This window comes from Pipra filicauda, unplaced genomic scaffold, assembly GCF_003945595.2.
Source record: "Pipra filicauda isolate LSUMZ 115617 unplaced genomic scaffold, ASM394559v2 scaffold139_size1960392_pilon, whole genome shotgun sequence".
Lineage (NCBI taxonomy): Eukaryota > Metazoa > Chordata > Aves > Passeriformes > Pipridae > Pipra > Pipra filicauda.
Genome location: NW_024103873.1, coordinates 475,817 through 490,775, shown reverse-complemented (window position 1 = coordinate 490,775; position 14,959 = coordinate 475,817). Strand labels below are relative to the sequence as shown.

The window sequence follows — 14,959 nt, the reverse complement described above, 5'->3', positions numbered from 1 at the left end:
AGGTAGATCGTTTTGGCAGAAGTATTTGTAGCAATTATACTGGCTAATTAATTAATTAGATATTTTAATCGAAAGCAGGTTAAATTAAAAAAAATTTAGAAAAATTGCCAACTATAAGAACATACTTTAAACCTCATCCTTGACAAGCAAGACCTGGCCCTCTGACCACTTCTGATGTTTTTTAGTTCTCACTCCTTGCATCTGCTACGGTACCACATGTGGTAATGAGTGAGCTCCCGTGTGCTGCACTGATGGAAAACGCTGGGAGCACTTTTAGTGCCTTCTCTGGTGGTGGCCGTTCCTTTCTCAGCCCTCGTGAGACCTTTGTCTCGCAGCCCGGTGGGGAGCGTGGCTGGGGCAGCTCCAGGGGATCCCTTTTCACAGCCCCCTGCCTGCGGGGTGCAGGAGCCGCCGGCTCGGTGTCCCGGGATGGGTGTCCCGGGCTCGGTGTCCCGGGATGAGTGTCCCGGGATGAGTGTCCCGGGATGAGTGTCCCGGGCTCGGTGTCCCGGGCTCGGTGTCCCGGGCTCGGTGTCCCGGGCTCGGTGTCCCGGGCTCGGTGTCCCGGGCGGGCGCTGCGCGGGCCCCGCTCCCACACGGCCTGTGCCGGCTGCGCAACACTCGGGAAACCGGCTCTGGCCTCTGTCACGTGAAACCCGCGCTTTGGCAACCAGGCTGGAGCAATACCCGCTCACGGAAAGGAAAATGTGATCTGCACCTGGGGCCTGACGTCAGGCGGAGCAGGAAGCAGCGCTGCGGTCGGAGCCTGCCGGGGATCGCTCGTTGTGTCGCTGGCCCTTCCCCCGCAGCCGGGCTGGGGCAGGCCGGGAGGACAGGTCTCGGAGAAGAGGAAGCTTTGGGAGAAAATCCGCCTCCGCAGCTGGCGGAGGAGGCCGAGAGCGGCGAGCCCGGGCGCGCACCATGCGCGGCTGAGGGGGCCGAGCGGGAGCGCGGAGCCATGGCCCTGCAGCCGCCGGCCCTCGCCCCCAGGGCGGGCTCGGCCCCGGCGCTGTACATCCACAGCATGCCCGCCTGGGTGCTGGAGGACTTCTGCCAGAAGATGGACTGCCTGAGCGACTACGACTGGATGCGGTTCGGTGAGGGCGCGGGCGCGGCGGGCTGGCGGCGGGGACGGGGCAGCAGCGCCTTTGGGACCCCACGGCCGAGCCCTTCCCAGCGCTCGGCAGAGCATATCCTGGAGACAGGGAGTTCCCGGGCACCGATCTGGTTTTGTTTTTCGAACAGAGGTGGAATTCCAGATTTCTGTGTTCCCTTGGCTTCTCCCGGGCAGCCAGGCTCCCTCCCCTCGCTCTCCAGTCACGCTGCGACTCCTGCCACTTCTCACTGCCTGTTTTCACGACATCCTTCGCATCTGGTCAGATGTTCTGGTTTGTTCTTTCTTCCTTCTTTTCATTATACTTTATCTCCTCATACTTTCTGTCCCTATTTTTCTTGGTCCTGGCCATGTCCAGTCAAAAAGTACAGAAAATGTAGTCCCTGAGTTGTTTGTTTTGATTTTTTTTTTGGGGGGGAGGTCTGTATCCCAGTCCAGACAATTCTAACCTGAATCTTTTCTTAGTGCATACCTTCCTTTTTTTGACATGATTTAATTTCATTCAAGACTTCCCTAACTGTCTGCAGAATAAGCTCTTACCCCAGTTAATCTTCCTGATGTAGGGTGGGATTCATCTCCGCTATTTTCAGATGTATAAAACTGTATTTCTGACGTCCTTCTGAAACTAGCTGGGGTGGGAACTCGGGAATCTTTGTCTCCACACGCACAGCGCAGCCCTCGGCCCCTCTGGTTCAGGCACAGCCCCCCCGAGACTGCAGCCCCGGGTGTGTGGGAGGGAGGGCAGTGCTGTGAGGGGAGGGGGGCTTCGTGTGGGAAAGCGAGATGGGAAGAGCACAGGGGGTACCCAGCATGTGCGGGTAGGGTCAGCCTTGGCACGGGATCTCCTGCTCCTAAAACTGCCTGTGTTTCCCTGATAGCTTTGTCAGCACCTAACTAACACCCAGGTGATTCAGTTAGTTTGGCTCACCACAGCACTGGGATTTAGGAATGCAGGCAGGAGTGCAGCCACACCACTGACTGCTGTCACCTGATTTGGGAGAATCACCCCAGGAATTTAGTCTGAACTTACTTTGGTACACAAAGTACTAAGGAGAAAGAAGATTACAGGGAAAATATGCTGAAAAGTGTAACTGGGGTTTCTTTTTGAGTGTCTATGATATAACAACATTTTTTCCAGAATAGTAGAAGGAAAAAAAGGGATATCTTACTTTAGAACAGAATTTGCTTTGTGCTTAGCTAATTTATTGTGATCCTTCCTTTTAAAACTGTGCAAATGCAAAAGTGAACTTGCTTGTTTACCTACTTGCCCTGCTAGTTTCTCTAGTTTTTAAACAGCAATATCTGTTCTCTCCCACCAGCCTCCTACGTGATCACTGATCAAACAGAGCTACGGAAAATCAAGTCCATGGAGAAGACAGGGATCAGCATCACAAGGGAGCTGATGTGGTGGTGGGGAGTGAGGCTGGCAACAGTGCAGCAGCTCCTGGACCTGCTGCAAGGGCTGCAGCTCTACCGAGCAGCTCAGGTCATCCTGGACTGTGAGTAGCTGCCCCTTTCTCCTGCAGGTCTCTGCTGCTCCTCACAGCATCCAGCCCCCACCCCCAGGACATCTCCCTTGCTAGCTGAAGAAACTTTTTGTTGGGAGTCACATCCTCAAATTCTAAAATGTCTCCACTGATTGTGATTTTCTTCTCTCTAAGTAAAATTGGTGGTGGGAGGGAAGAGGTGACACAGGAGGACTCAGTGGTTCCCCCAGTTCACCTTTGTAGTGCCCATCTTGGACCCTTAGAGAGGTGCCAGGGAGACAGGTTAAAACCTGTGCCCAAACCTGGTCTGGGTCTTTTATGCATCAGATGGGGTTTCAGAACACAGAGGCTACACAGAGGGTCCTGTAGCACTGGATCACTGGATCCTGGGAGGCAGCATGTTTATAGCTCCTGCCAAGATTGCTCACACAAGACCCAGGTACAATTGGCCTCTCTGGTCATGTAAAATGCAGGCTTCCAATACAAGAGCAGCTTCCAGCAATTGGCCTGAAAAGTAGAGACACGACACGGACAAAAATGATCATCATCCCTGCAGAGAAACACCATCCCCCTCAGGGTCTGCCTGGTTTGCTCCCCATGGTGTGTCAGGGTCGCCATTGCTTGTGCAAGGTGCCCCTGGCACAGGAACCACAGGGTTTCCCTTCTGCTGCTGTCACTTACCTTTTGTTCTTTTTTTGAGCTTTCTCAAAAATATTTCTGAGATTTTTTGCACTTCAGTTGCCACAAGCTGAAAAAACTGAGTGTTTTTCCCTGTTAAAAATAAAACCCAATCAACTTCCTCCAGGCTGGAGGAGTACGCTTTGGGATTCCTGAGGAAAAGGAATTGCTTCTCAGAATTGCACTTGGCTGATGCAACTAAACAGAGATGTTTGTAATGATATCTGTGGGCTAAATAGTGAGCAGGGAGAGTAAATACTGAGAGACTGTGGCAAGAAATGGGCATCCTCCGCTGAGCTCACTGAGCTACTGAACTGCTGTGATAAACCTGACAGACCTGTGTGACAGTGGGCGAGTGTGGCATTGGGCTGCTCTGCAGCTGCACAAGGAGCTCCAGGTGACTTTGGTTTTGACTCTGGGTTCTGTAAAGCAACATGGAGGCTAGATAAAGGGGGTTTAAAAGAGGATGGAAGAGAAAAATCCTGTGATCACTTTTTAGTTATAATTTTGGATGATCAGTATTAATTTTGTCCCAGATCAATTCAAATGCAACAAATTGCAAAAGTACAATGAAATTATGTTTTTTAAAAGCTTCTTACTGTTGTCTTTTATATTGAGGTCCATAGCAAAACTTCATGTTAATGTAAGTGGCAGGAAGTCTGGATTATTTTGTGGTTCTGCCATGCAGAAGTAGTTAATTTTTTCTGGAATTAACCCAATATGGGCATTTCACTATGTGCTCACTCATAAGCAGAAGTGATTTCCAGAGGTTTAGACCAATCTTTAAAGTTTTTATCTACTATTTCTGCTTTTTTCTCTGTGTCTGAATATACTTATTCAGGTGATCCCTCTGGGGCTGATATGGAGGATACATTGCTTGTTCTGTTGGGCACTTTAGAAAACATAGCAGTCCTTACATCACCATAATTCCAGTCATTCCAACGTAAAGGAATAGGACACAGCGCACAGGGAGATGTTTCGCTGGAAGATTATTTCCCAAAGAGTTTTATCTCCGTTCAACAGTTTCTTCCACTCCCTAGTCCCACTTCTGAATGACCATAATAATTTTTTCTATGTCAGTTCTTTAGCTGCAGTGCTGCCCCGTTTGTCTGATGTGCAGGAAGTTGCAAAAGTCATGAAAAACCCTGAAAAGTAGGTTGAATGAGGGAAGAGAGTCTAACTTTTGAGGCTTCTAGGTTAAACTACAGGAGGAAAACGCCAACTGTCAGTTTTAACTAAAGGCCTGCAGACTGCTCGATGGCTAATTTCCAAAATCTGTAAATTTGGGATTTCATAGCATTCTGGCACAGTAACAAACATACCTGAGTGTTCTGAGTTTTAATTTTCAGACCTAGTTTCATTCAAACCTGAATTCATTCAAACCTATGAATTCAGGTACAAACCCCAAACAGAACATGCCCATTTCTACCATTAGTGCTTGTACAAATCAAAGAACACAAAGCTGTTACCTGATTTCAGATGCAAACAGAGGCCTGACACGTTTGATTCTGAGGTCACCACTGTGCTTAAGATACAGAGCTGATAGAACAACAGGACAAAAAACCCCATGTAATAACACTTGAGCTTATTTTACTTTATGTAAAAATAAAACATTAATTTTGATTTTTAAGAAAATGCTGAATGTATTGCTGATAAAAGGTGCCTGGTAGAAACAGAAGTTTAGAGCTACAACCAGCAAAATGTTGTTCTCAGGGAGTAGATAGGCCTTATATCACCCCTAGTGCACACAGGCCATTTTCAGGCTCCTTTTCAACCTCAGTTTTAAATGTATTTACAGATAAGAATTCACATGCTTCTTCAGGAGTTTCTGACAGCCTCCTATATCACAGTATCTTGAACTTTTGTACTTTATTTTGTTCCTATCCTAACTGTAGCCTAATCTCATTTGAATAATTCTCCCTCAGATGTACATGTTTTTCCAGTCCCTGTACACCAAAAGCATCTTTGTCGTTCTTTTAACCTGACTTCAAGTTGCTTTTTTCAGGCCTGACTCTGAGATTTTGCCAAGCTATGTACAGCACAGGATCTGTTAGAGTTGTAATGAATTGGTAATTCAGCCTTTAATTTTCCCTTAGATACCAGTAAGTCTTGAGCTTTGACCAATTTTATGTTTTTCCTAGATTGTCTCTGGTGTGTTTCTTTCTATTCCATAAGTAGAAATATGAGTATTCATTGCAAATAGTTTTGTATAGGAAAGTGTTTCCTCATCTTGCCTTTGCTCTGTGCTGAAGGGACATCTGCCTCTAACGTTACCAGCCCTGAGAAAAAGGAGCCAGTAGAGCCCCCCAAACAGGAGATCACATCTGTACCTCCCACAGAAGGCCAAAGGAGAGAGAAAGAAAACGAGATAAGCGTGTTGCCATCACCAGACTCAGCAGGCAGTAAGTACAGTCCCAGACTCGGAATTGGCTCTGACATGAAGTGACTGCACAGCCAAGGCTGCTGCGTGTTCGGGTCGGGATCGGACAGTGACGACGCTGAGCTCCACAGTGGGCACACTGGAGTATTTGCCTTTTTCCTAGCACTGCTGTATCCTGTTTATTCCTGACTTTAGCACGCTGCTTCCTGGTCCTCCTTCCTATAGCTCCTTTGGCCTTGAGAGATGCTGGCTGCCTGTCCCCTGGGATCTCAGGATCCCAGGTCTCTGACCGCCGTGGTCTCATCCTGGCTCCCTAAGACTAGACCAGTGCATGCATTTCCTGCCCTGTGTCCCTCTCTCTGTGCGCAATAAATCTAGGCCAGCAGAGAACCAGGCAGGGGTCAGCAGCCCCTCTGTGTGGGAGAGGGAAGGAGAGAACCCCAGCACATATGTGGGAGAACATCTGCAACAGCAGAGACACAGGGAGCTCCGTGTCCCCAGCCAGCCCTGGAGAGAGCTGCGCAGTCTTCCTGCAAACAGGAACCAGGAAGAGAGCTCCCTGTCTTCACACAGCATTTCACAGCTTGTCAGAGATTATCCCTGGTCAGGAACTTCAACAAAATACACCAGACCTTTGTAATTCCCAGACCTTTATAGTTAGTCATGGGCTGTGGTATTATAAAAATAAGGTGTATTTTCAATGCTGTTATTTCAGTTTCAGGTGCTGTTTCTGAAGGAGCCTTGTATTCCCTCCCTGCTCCACCACCTCCCCCGAGAGACCTTTTGAATTCCCTACAGTCCAGTCCTCCTGTCTCATCAAGTGTGAAGGTAAATTCCCTTAGTATTCACTGACTATAAGAAGGAAAATTGCTTTTATGACATCCTGTGTTTTTTTAGTTAAGAGTTTATCCCTGTACTTGTACAAAAAGCCATAGACCTAGTGAAAATGTGGGGCTCAGTTACAGTGGGTTTGGACTGAATAGAGTGCTAATGCTTCAATTGGACTCCTTATGGTTTACATCTCTCTTTGCCAGTGAAGGACTAGTGAGGGAAAAATGTACAGTATTGCATACTGCATAGCTTGGAAGAGATAACATGCCCACAAATAACAACTGAGTTTGAAGAGCTCTCCAGTGTAGATTTTACAGAGGACTTACCGTTCCTGGTGTGATCACGGGTCAGGGCAGTAGTTAGCATTGACCAGTCAGAACTGCATACATCTTTTAGTTTCATTTTACACTTAAAATGTGGTTTCTGCTCAAAACTGGGTTAGTATTGAATTTAAGTGTTGCTATCCAGAGATTTGTGTAGCTGACAGGGGAAAATCTACCAGGATTGAGGAGGTTCCATGACCTCTCTGAACCCCTGTTCTGGTGCCTAACCATTTCTGTGGGAAAAGTTTTCCTCATGTTCCTCACGATTTCAGCACACATTTCCTGTCCCTGCCTCCCCACAGCTCTCCTGTCTTTCAGACTGTCTAGCTAGATCTGTCCTGTCCTCAGGGTGTTTCCCAGATCCATGGGCACACTCTGCTCCCATCACGGTTGTTTTCTGTGGTTTATTTTGTTTGAGGCTTTAAACTCTTCCACAGTAACATGGTTCAGGAGCACCAGCCAGGAGAGTAGATTACCTCAAAGAGTGCAGTAGTTTCAGAGTTTCTTGAGAAAGAGTTAATGCTTTGTTTCCTCAAATCTGGTGCACATTAAGGTTGTGAAAGTTGCATGATTAGGCTACAGTGAAACTCTAATTACAACTGGTATTAGGACTTGCCACACTGGAAGCAAAAAATTATTGTGAAACCGACACCAGGTGCTCCAGAAGTAAATGTGAAGTTCCTACTAGAGCATAAATACATTATGAGGGACACCACTTTCTTATCCAACTGTCTCATAGCCATAAAGATTACTATTTTTTGTAGCTTAAACTAACATCACATAAATATATGGACTTTTAAACAAAACTAAATCTGTTTTCTGGGAAAGGTGGAAATGCAAATTGGTAACTGATTTCAAGTCGCTTCTGCAATGCAAAATTTTTACATCATAACAACATTATGTATTACCTACACCCTAAGGAGTGATTGCACAGTACCTTTCAGTTTCATTCAGCAATCACAGTGACTGCATGAATCATGGAAAAGAAAATATGACACTGAAAGAAGGAAAAAGGACACAGATTTTCATGAGATAAACTTGTTTCTTCTACAAATGTGTAGCCTTGCAGCTCTTCTACTCCTCAGCAGGAGACAATGGCTGATCTCCCCAGCGGGAGTCTCCTGTGGGCCCAGAGGGAAGTTACTAATGCCACGAACGGTTTCAGTGACAAGAACAGAATCTGTGAAGGTACTTTTGCAGATGTCTACAAAGGTCAGAGGAACAACGTAGTGTATGTCATCAAAAGACTGAAAGAGGTGAGTACTGCACCTTTTTCTAGAAGGGGATATGTTGTTAACACCTCTTTCCTATTAGCAGTTGTTGTTTAATATTGTGTGGGCAAGGAACCAGAATGGCTACACAAGAGGAGATAGAAAGGAAATGATGTAAATAAGTAAACCTAGATCCAGCAAACACACGTGATGGATATTTAACTCTATCCATGGGAGTAGCCTGCATTGATGATTGCATCGGGGTGTCTTTACAATGTTTTTGTTCTAATTCTCAATTAATTATTGCCTTTGACTTAACATTGCCATCAGTGGTACTTGCCTGTTGCCTGCAGTAGCTGAGCAGCAAGAGACTAACAGATCTGTTTAAATGCAGCACCTTGTTAATTACGACTGACATTGTGTTGCACGTTCTCATCTTTCAGCTGGAATGCACAAGCCCAGATTCTACCCAGAGGTTCTTTCACACGGAAGTGCAGATTTGCTTTCGGTGAGTGGTTGTGTTTCAGGGGAGTGGTGCCTGTCCCGCTGCCGGCGGGTGTTGGGTCAGCCCTGGGGGTGTCTGTGGCTCTGTGCGGCCGGGACGAGGCTGCTGCGCTGCCTCATGGGAGCCCTGGGCGAGCAGCAGGGCCCAGGGCTGTGCCTGCGCTGGCACGGCCGCTCTGAGCCCTTGGGGTGGGCAGGGCCCCCTCCGTGCCCCCTCCGTGCCCCCTCCGTGCCCCTGCTGCCTGCTCAGGCAGGGCTGTGCTGCCCTGGGCTCCTGCTCAGGCAGTGCTCTGCCACCATGCCCGGGGCCCTGCTGTGCTTCCAGCTGTGCTTCCAGCTGCAGCACACCATTCCAGTTGCCTTGAACTTAGGAACTTAGTCCAGCTCAGGATGTATTTTTCTGTGTTGCTCTTATTTCATTTGCAAACGATTGCTGATCTGTGCCTGCAGGTGCTGTCACATCAACATTCTGCAGCTGCTGGGCTTCTCGGTGGAAACTGGCCTGCACTGTCTGATATACCCATACCTGCCCAATGGCTCCCTGCAAAACAAGCTCCAGTGCCAGGTAAGCAATGACCTGGGTCTGTGATCTACCTGTGACTGCAAGTCCTGCCCTGCTACTGTGTGGAAACCGCAGCTCTTTGGACTCCGAGAAACAGCCGGAAAAAAAGGGTGCCCAAATACCTGGACTGCAAGCACCAGAAAGGCTGCAGCTCTCTCCTGGAGTTTTGACTGGGACTCAGACTAAACCTTTGGTTTTCAAAGCTACCAATGTCTTACCATGTTTTAGTCTATAAAATAAAGATTTTTCTCTCCCTTCCTTGCAGGATGATTATGCTCCACTGACCTGGGAGATGCGAATTAGCATTTCTGTGGGAGTCATCCGAGCTGTGGAGTATTTACATAATTTTGGAATTCTTCATGGGAATATCAAAAGGTGGGGGGTTTGGTATATCAGCACTTCCTTGGTCACTTGATAATTCCAGGATTTCTTTAATAGTAATGACTAAAACATGCAATTTGGAAATCCATTTGCAGTATTTTCTGCTGTCCCTTGTTCTGTAGGGCCTTTACCCTTACTTGTTTAACCTGTTTCTCCTTCCTAAATGATGGAAGTATATTCTTTTGAAATAATTTTTTGAGTGCTTGTTCTTCCCCTTCTTCCTTTCTACCTTCCACTCCTACGCAGCAGGCAAAATGCTGGACACTTCCAGTGCTTAACTTGAAAAGTGTAAAACTAATTCTTTGCCTCAAGTTAAAGTAACAACTTGACCAATAATGTTATTTCTCTGTCCTTATCACAGCTCAAATGTCTTGTTGGATGAAAACTTTACGCCAAAGCTTGGACATTCTGGCCTGCGATTGCATTCTGCCAATAAAAAATCAGAATATGCCGTGATGAAAACCAAAGTCTTACAAGCTTCTCTTACTTACCTGCCAGAAGATTTTATCAGACATGGGAAGTTAACAGAAAAAGTGGATATATTCAGCTGTGGTGTGGTATGGTTCCTTTTTCCATGCTCTATTGCATTCTTCAGTGCTTCTAGACAGGAAATTGGATATAAGAACAAGTGCCTCGTGGTTGTTTTGCTGGCAATTTCATATCATAATTGCTGGCTCTAGAATGTGTTGAAATCCTGGTTTTAAATATGTTCACACTCCAAATATACTTCAGTTTGTGGCAAAGTGAGGTGAGTCTTTTGAACAACAGACAAGTGTTCCTTCTAGCAAAAAAAAATATTGGTGCTTATTGTTTATAAAAAGTTAAGTTCTCAGAACTCTTGCAGAATTGCCACATGAGCTGCTACAAACATCACCTGTAATCTGGAATTTCAACAAAAATAATTGATAGTCTGTGATGTCACCTGTCTCCAAGTGTTTCATTTAAATAAGAAGTTACTCTGTTCAGTGTGATTTCTTATCTACATTTAGCCTGACTTTCTTCTCATCCTTTGTCTCAACAGTATCTATTGTACCTAACTATAAAATCTGGACTCGGCTCTGGAGGTATTCTAAAGTCTCATGAATGCCCAGAGCTGGCATTGTTAAGCCATCTGAAGTAAAAATAGAATATCAAAATGCCTTGGCAGTTCAATATTTCTTTAGTTACAAAACTAGTTTTTAAAATTGTAATTCATTCTGAACAAACTGTTTTATCTTTCAAATACACTTTCTAGGTCTTAGCAGAGGTACTGTCGGGGCTTAAGGCACTGGATGAAGGCAGACACCCAATTTATCTGGTAAGAAGCAGCAGGAATAATGGACACCAACACAAGTAAATGGGGTTGCTGTCATAAAATTAATTTTACTTAAATACAGTTTGATATTTGCCATCTGCTGTACCATGTCCTGAAGAAGGGATGTTTAGGAGCCATATCCAGGCTCTGTTAATGTCAGTAGCCTGCCTGCCTTTAGACAGAGGCAGAATAGATATTCCTATTTCACACAGCACACTCCTGAGTGCTGCTCTGATTGTATTAGGAAAAACTCCAGAATAAATCCGTGCTTATTTAAGAGACAAAGCCTTGTGCCGAAATGCTGCTGCACGTTTTCTGTGTGCCAGAAAGAGGTGCTCTGAGCCACACTGAGTGGGGAAACCTGGCTGGGTGAGAACTGCAGGTGCTCATCATCATGTTTATCGGGTGTTTGTGTCTTGCACTCTGGCCTGGAATTGATAATCTGGCGAGTTTCCCAAGGTGAGGTTGGAGCTACACATTCTACTTCCACAAGCAACCAGAACAGCCAGGCTCACTGAATCATTGACACTATCTGCAGAGAGCAGCCTCCACCTGCATTCCTTCTGTGGGACGTGCTCCTGATTTCCCATCTGGCTGAAGCCTTGGAGGGGAGAACAACAGTTCTATCACTTACTATTTCCAAGCAATTCAGCAATATTCAAAGGGGTTCAGAAAATCAAAGATCCTACATCTTTGATTTCTTTAACATGTCACCACGGCCTGTGCAAGAATGCTACTCTGCAAGTGTTGGCTCTTTTTCATCCCTATCTAACGTGGCACAAACCAAGAAGAGCTGGGCCTGCTTTAGGGAATTTGGCATTGGACACATGCAGAGAAAGCCTCTGCCCTTTTCTCTCCTGTGAAAAGCATTTCTGTCAGCTGCAGGAATGGAGATTCTTAAACCTTCTCAGTCTGTGAACCAGCCATTGAGGAGCACTAATGACAAACATGGCAATACTCATTCTCAGAGACTGAGGCAGAAATAAATGCTTGTGTTAATTTTGCCTTCACTAATGCATCTCCTTCCTTTGAACAGAAAGATATGATTGCCGATGAAATTCAAACAGCGAAAGAAAGCTCACACTCCAAAGTAAAAACTTTGGAAAAGCTGGCTGCCAATGAAATCTGCTGCAAATACCTAGACAGGAAAGCAGGACACTTGCCAGAAGAGGTTGCAGTTGATTTTGCCTCAGCCATCTGCCTCTGCCTGAGAAAGAAGAGTTCTAACATAGCAGAGGTAATATTTTAAATACACAACCAACATTTCAGTCTCCTTGTCATCGAGGAGCTGACAACATTCATGCCTTACTTATTTTTGGGAGTGTTGACATAGGAGAATTATGTGTAAGCAGGGATACAGGAATTATTCTGCATTCACAGATATGGTTGTTAAAAACAGGTGCTTGAAATTCTGGAAATGGCTGAAAATAAATTAAGAGAGCATTACATCTGTGGAAGCAGCACTTCCGGCTTCTCCATGAACACTCCAGAAGAAACCGATGATGAGACTGCCAGTCTGAGCATGGATGTGCCTTCTGCAGTGGGGAATAAAGAGGAGAGTGCCCAGGCAGCCATCCTGTCCAGTGCCAGCCCCTGTGCCCCTTCCATGGGAGCCACGGCACCCGACACCTTCTGCGGACACATGTCACGGGTCCCTTGTGAATCAGATGAGTCCAGTAGTTTCATATGGAATCCTCCAGAAAAATCCACAGAGGAGCTATCTAGCCACAGCTGTACCACTTCAGAAAAGGTGGCAGGTTCTGGTCACGGGGTCAAGCAGGAGAAATCTGCCCAGGGACTGCAGGAGAGGAACGCAGCGTGTGCCAGGGGCGTCGTCGTCCCAGAGACAGCAGCTGCTGCCCAGGGCACCTGTGCACGGGACAGCCTGGACTCCTCCTGTGCTTCACAAGGTAAAGGTGCCCTGGTGGGGTCAGACTAGGGACAAATTACTTTCTTCTCCAGGATTGCTTAGGTTCTTCTTCCTACTTCTAAACATTTCATCTTTTCTCCTTGATTATGAATTTATTAGTAAATCTACACAATGTTTTGTGGGTTTCTATTAGATATTTTTCCTAAGCTAGTTTGAGTGGTTGGTTTTTTTATTTTAGAGTTATCATCTATTCCTTAGACAATAGATGGATTTTTTTTTCTCAATATTCGGGCATTTTGTTTTTCAGCCTTAGCCAGAGAGACATCTTGGAAAATACAGATAAATGATCAAAAAAAGAAGCTCATGGAAAACATTTTGCTGTATGAAGAAGACAAGTTAAACAGTTCTGAACTTTTTGAATCATAACTTGGATGGATTTATTAGCAGTGGCCAGCTTAGAAGAAGAAATAAGGACTGTCTCTTCATTAGAAAGATGGTAAAAATGTGCTTTTCATGTAAGGTTAAGTAGCAGATTTGGATCAGAAACATCAGCCCTGACTGAAGGAAACAAAAGCGATCACACAGAGAAGCAGCAGAAAATACTTGTTCTAAAGCACAGTGCCACTCTGTACACAGAAATTCCTTCTGCCTTTTCATCTGCAAGGTGAAAAGGAATGACAAACACAAACAAGTGCCAAGATAGTTTACAATCCTTTTGCAGTGTTTCAGAAAACATCTCCAGCTAACGTTTGTCTCAGTAAGCCACAGTCCCAGGAGTTACAGAGCAAGCACTGCCCAGTAGCCAGGCAGCAATGCCCTGTGCTGTTGTCCCACTGCATACCACAAACAGGAATCCTCAGAGCCGTGGGTGGGGAAGTTTCCAATGAATCTCTCCTATTCCATCCGATCTTAGTGCACATACTCCAAACACTGCATTACCAGAGAGGGGGGTTCTTCTGCAAGTTCTCAGACGTGTTGTACACAGCTTCATCCCAGCTGGAACTGCACTGAGCACAGAGGAGAGGAGATGACTTCAGGCACGTTCCTCTGCCCCTGCATGTCTCCTACCCAGGGCTGACACAGGTGACACCACATAAGCCCAGCCTTCCAGGTCACTGTCGGCACCTCTGACATGGTGTTTAGTTCTTCAGGGGAATGCTTTGGGGAATTATTTTTTTCTAAGTGTCCTTTATATGTCGTTAAGGTTTCTCGTTGTGTTTCACATTATACTGTTGTATATTAAAATATCTTTAATTTTGTTATAGGACACTTGAAATATAATTTGCTGTATTTATTTTGGCAATGGGTCAAAGATAAGCTAGTAAGGGGACCTGTTGATGGTTCCACACACACCAGGTGTTCTCAGGAGTCCTGGTGGGTATCCCTTGGCTCACCCAGCAGCAGCACCTCGGGCTCAGCCTCGGGGATCACATGCAAGAGAAAAAATAGAAGCTTGTATGCTGGTGTATTTATGATCAAGTGAAAGCCTCCTTAAGAAAGTGTCACTTTCGTTTTTATGACATTTATTATTTGTGTTATTGCTAACATATTCCACTCGTGCAGTCTAGGGAAATACTGATTTATTATAAACCAAAAGAACTATCAGAGCATGTAACTCAGCTTACAGACAGGAGACTGCTGCCTCCTGAGCACAGGGAATAGGGCATGATGTGCAGAAATGGCTACAATTCACAGTGCAATTCAGGGAATATTAAAAAAAAAATATTAATTATATGTAATTATTCTCATTGGAATTCTATAATAGTATATTTTCCTGGCTTTACATGAGGGCCTCATACCTTCTATTTCTGTAGAGTACTTAGTTCATTTTAGGTATTAGTATGAGCAAGTAAAAGTATTTTAACTAAAGAGTACTAAAATCATACTTATCAAATTAATTTCTACACTAAAAACTGTTAAAATCCCTTAATTCTAAGTGCCTCGGATACTGTCTGTATGTTTGCCAGTGTCAGATTTTTTTAATTTTACCAGAATCAAATCAAGACAACATTAGCACTGATATAAGAAACATTGAGTAGATTCAGATTGGTCAATAACCACTTAATTCTGTAGATTTGAGATACTTTATGCTGCTGAAAATGTAATCTTCATTGTTTTTCATGGGTATATTCTGGGACATCCGTGGTAAAAGCCTCGGGTCTCCTTCAGGAAGGACACACCACAGAGCTGAATGGGAAACCCGGAGTTTTAAACTGAGAAATGTAATTTGTTCTGTTTCACAAAAGTGCTTTACAGGTTTTGTTCTCTTGTAGTCATCTAATTTAATTGTTATTCTTTGCCTTGTTCCATGCTAATTTCTAAAT

At 45.2% G+C, this 14,959-nt stretch overlaps 1 protein-coding gene across 3 annotated transcripts; it reads left to right on the top strand.

Moving 5' to 3' along the window:
- Window positions 1-518: 518 nt before the first annotated feature.
- Window positions 519-14,808, top strand: IRAK2 (interleukin 1 receptor associated kinase 2). 3 transcript variants are annotated; one of them, XM_039378478.1, is made up of 14 exons: window positions 1,027-1,097; window positions 1,246-1,375; window positions 2,434-2,613; window positions 5,532-5,681; window positions 6,375-6,487; window positions 7,875-8,069; window positions 8,468-8,532; window positions 8,979-9,093; window positions 9,356-9,465; window positions 9,833-10,028; window positions 10,706-10,768; window positions 11,802-12,002; window positions 12,165-12,675; window positions 12,943-14,808. In XM_039378478.1, the coding sequence occupies exons 3-14, from the start codon at window positions 2,481-2,483 to the stop codon at window positions 13,059-13,061; spliced, it is 1,971 nt and encodes a 656-aa protein (XP_039234412.1). In that variant the 5' UTR covers window positions 1,027-1,097; window positions 1,246-1,375; window positions 2,434-2,480; the 3' UTR covers window positions 13,062-14,808. The 3 variants fall into 3 exon arrangements, with proteins under 3 accessions (XP_027602167.2, XP_027602165.2, XP_039234412.1); XM_027746366.2 differs by lacking the exon at window positions 1,246-1,375 and having other exon boundaries at window positions 519-1,097; window positions 7,902-8,069; XM_027746364.2 differs by lacking the exon at window positions 1,246-1,375 and having other exon boundaries at window positions 596-1,097.
- The last annotated feature ends 151 nt before the right edge of the window (window positions 14,809-14,959 follow it).